Here is a 2,881-nt window from a genome sequence, read left to right on the forward strand (position 1 = left end):
TTTATTTTTAGTTTTTGTTGACTTTTCAGTTAGTAATTTTAATGCTAAACCTAAACTTATTTCAGTTTATTGCCAGTGCAACATTTCTAATTTTCATTTAGTTTTTTATTTAGTAGTTAGATTTTATCTTATTTCAGTTTTATTTCAGTGAACAAAATAATTTTTAATAGTTTTAGTTAATAATAAACCTGGTCCAGAGTGAGCAGAGCTGGAATCTAGACAAATAAGCAGCTCAAAAATAAGAGAGTTTTCATTTGTGTCATGCTTTCATCACCTCATCATTCCTAATTTGTCTAATTTTAGAGTTTTTATTAATGCACTATTACATGAAATATATATTTTTTTGTGAATGTGAAATGTGTTGGTAATCTAGTGAATTGATTTGAAGTGTGTGTGTGTGTGTGTGTCAGTCTGCAGACGCTGCAGGAGGATCTGTTAGTGGCGACAGCAGACGGTTACCTGCACATGCTGCACTGGGACAGCGTGAGTAACGGCCGGAGAGCGGTCAACCTGTGCACCATCCCGTTCTCCCTCGACCTGCAGTCCTCCAGAGGTCAGACCTGCTTCACAAACACTCTCCAGACGCTCCTGACCCTTGAACACGTGTCTGTTCCCGTGTGTTTGTCTGTTGCATGACGTGACGTGTCTTTGTGTTTGCTCTAGGAGGGCCGTGTTTGGATCTGGACGGTGTTCACATTCGGGATATGGAGTATTGCAATACGCTGGATGGGTTTGCTGTCGTATTTGATGACGGGCGACTGGGATTCATAACACCAACCGCAAACAGACTCGCCACAGACGTAAGAGAGAGTTTATTATTAATTAAACAATTATTATTCACATCTGTGACCACAGAAGAAGTGTTTATGCTCATGTCTGCTGTACGCCTCTTGTGGCAGCACTGAGAATGCACCATACGTTTAGTTTGCTATTATGAGTTCAGAAAGCATCTGATCTCGATGTGGTAATGTTGCATGCGTGTGTGTTCTGTGCAGCAGCTGCAGGGCGTTTGGGCCGCAGACGTCTCTGATGGCACGTGTGTCGCCGTCAACAACAAATACAGACTCATGGCCTTCGGATGTGCAAGGTGTGTGTGTGTGCGTGTCATTTTACAGTGCTGTATTTATATCAGACCTGTGCATCTTTTTATATTTGTGTGGCTGTTGTTTGCTTTTTGAGGATTTTATAGTGTTCTATTTAGAAAATGTAGGGATTTGAAAGTTGTGAAAAGGCATGAAAATTAATACAACCTTCAAAATGAATGAAAATACACTACCATTCAAATTTGGGTAATTAAGATTATGTAATGTTTTTGAAGGAAGTCTCTTCTGTTCTAATATAATGTAAACTGTAATTTATTCCTGTGATCAAAGCTGTATTTTCAGCATCATTACTCCAGTCTTCAGTGTCACATGATCTTCAGAAATCATTCTAATATGCTGATTTGCTGCTCAAGAAACATTTCTGATTATTATCAGTGTTGAAAACCGTTGTGCTGTCAAATATTTTTGTGGAAACAGTGATGCATTTTATTTTTTATAATTCTTTGATGAATAGAAAGTTCAAAAGAACAGCATTTATTTGAAATAGAAATCTTTTGCAACATTATAAATGACTTTACTGTGACTTTTGATCAATTTAATGCATCCTTGCTGAATAAAACTATTAAATTCGTTACAAAAAAACAAAAAAAAAACTTTTGAAGGGTAGTATATCTGTAGTAATAATAAGTGTGTGAACCCTGTGTATTGTGTCTGTGTGCTGAGTTCATGTTGTGTGTGTGTCGCAGCGGGTCAGTGTTGGTGTACATGATTGACAGCTCCACAGGATCGATGCAGCTCTCTCATAAACTGGAGTTAACCCCGAAACACTACCCAGGTGAGACACACACTCACCACTGACGATGTTTAACATTAAACAGCAGTCGAACCACAGGAAGTGGCATCAGTCCAACCCACAATCCACAAAAGCCACGCAGCCTTTGTCACACACACAGGATGATCCTTTTATTTACTGTTAGTATGTTTATCCTCTCTTATCGAGAGTTTGGCTATGATCCTCTGATGCCCCCTGATGGCTGCAGTGGGAACATGAACATCTGACACATCTGATGGCAGTCAAGTCAGTGTTCCTCTCAGAAGTGTCTCTTATTTACAGCTTTGTTACAGTGGTTTATATCAGTTCAGCGGGAAACAAAGTATCCAATCAGATTGCAGCTAGTGATGTTTAAATAGATAATAAACATCTTATTTTTCTCTTTAACTTCTATCAGACACTAGATCCCCAAGATATGATGTCTAAGGCTGAAACTGTTTTCCTGCCATATTTTAGATTTTTGTACTAAATTCCAGATTGTTTTATTTCGTAGGATTTTTTTTTCTTTTTTTTTTAAAATTCTGTTGATTTTTATGAAGTGTGGCCAGATTTTTTTTTAGATTTTTTTTTTTTTTTCAATAAGAATTTTTAAATTCTTTAAAATTGATCATTTATATATATTTTTTCTTTTCATATTTTACTTGCTATGAAAATATCCATGGTAGCTGGTATGGCATTAAATTATTAAATATAAAAAATTAAAGAGAATAATTTGCAACAACTAAATTTAGTAACTTTTGTTTTACACTTGGTTGATGAATGTTCAGAGCAGTGTTATTTTAGTATTATTTATATACTATTATAGTATTTATTAATATTTTGAATTAGCTTTTATTTATATATTTTAATTTTAAAAAAATTATGTGCTTCTGTCACTTTTATTAGTTTTTGTATTTGATTTTTGTATTTATTTTTATAAATTTTTTTGCATCTGTTTATTTCAGTTTTAGTTTCATTTTTAGTTTTATTTCCAGTTGTATTTACATAAAAGATGTTTAATTTACTT

The 2,881-nt window shown here is 34.8% G+C and overlaps 1 protein-coding gene across 1 annotated transcript in view; it reads left to right on the forward strand.

Annotated features, from left to right (window-relative positions):
* LOC107752181 (RAB6A-GEF complex partner protein 1-like) overlaps positions 1-2,881 on the forward strand; it is a 32,531-nt gene that overhangs the window by 25,085 nt on the left and 4,565 nt on the right. The window contains exons 5-8 of the mRNA XM_016568075.1: positions 411-553; positions 664-800; positions 996-1,087; positions 1,790-1,878. Of these exons, the coding sequence (XP_016423561.1) occupies positions 411-553; positions 664-800; positions 996-1,087; positions 1,790-1,878 (461 nt within the window). The remainder of the gene's footprint in view (positions 1-410; positions 554-663; positions 801-995; positions 1,088-1,789; positions 1,879-2,881) is intronic.

Source organism: Sinocyclocheilus rhinocerous, unplaced genomic scaffold (assembly GCF_001515625.1).
Source record: "Sinocyclocheilus rhinocerous isolate Xijiao unplaced genomic scaffold, SAMN03320098_v1.1 scaffold2516, whole genome shotgun sequence".
Classification (NCBI taxonomy): domain Eukaryota; kingdom Metazoa; phylum Chordata; class Actinopteri; order Cypriniformes; family Cyprinidae; genus Sinocyclocheilus; species Sinocyclocheilus rhinocerous.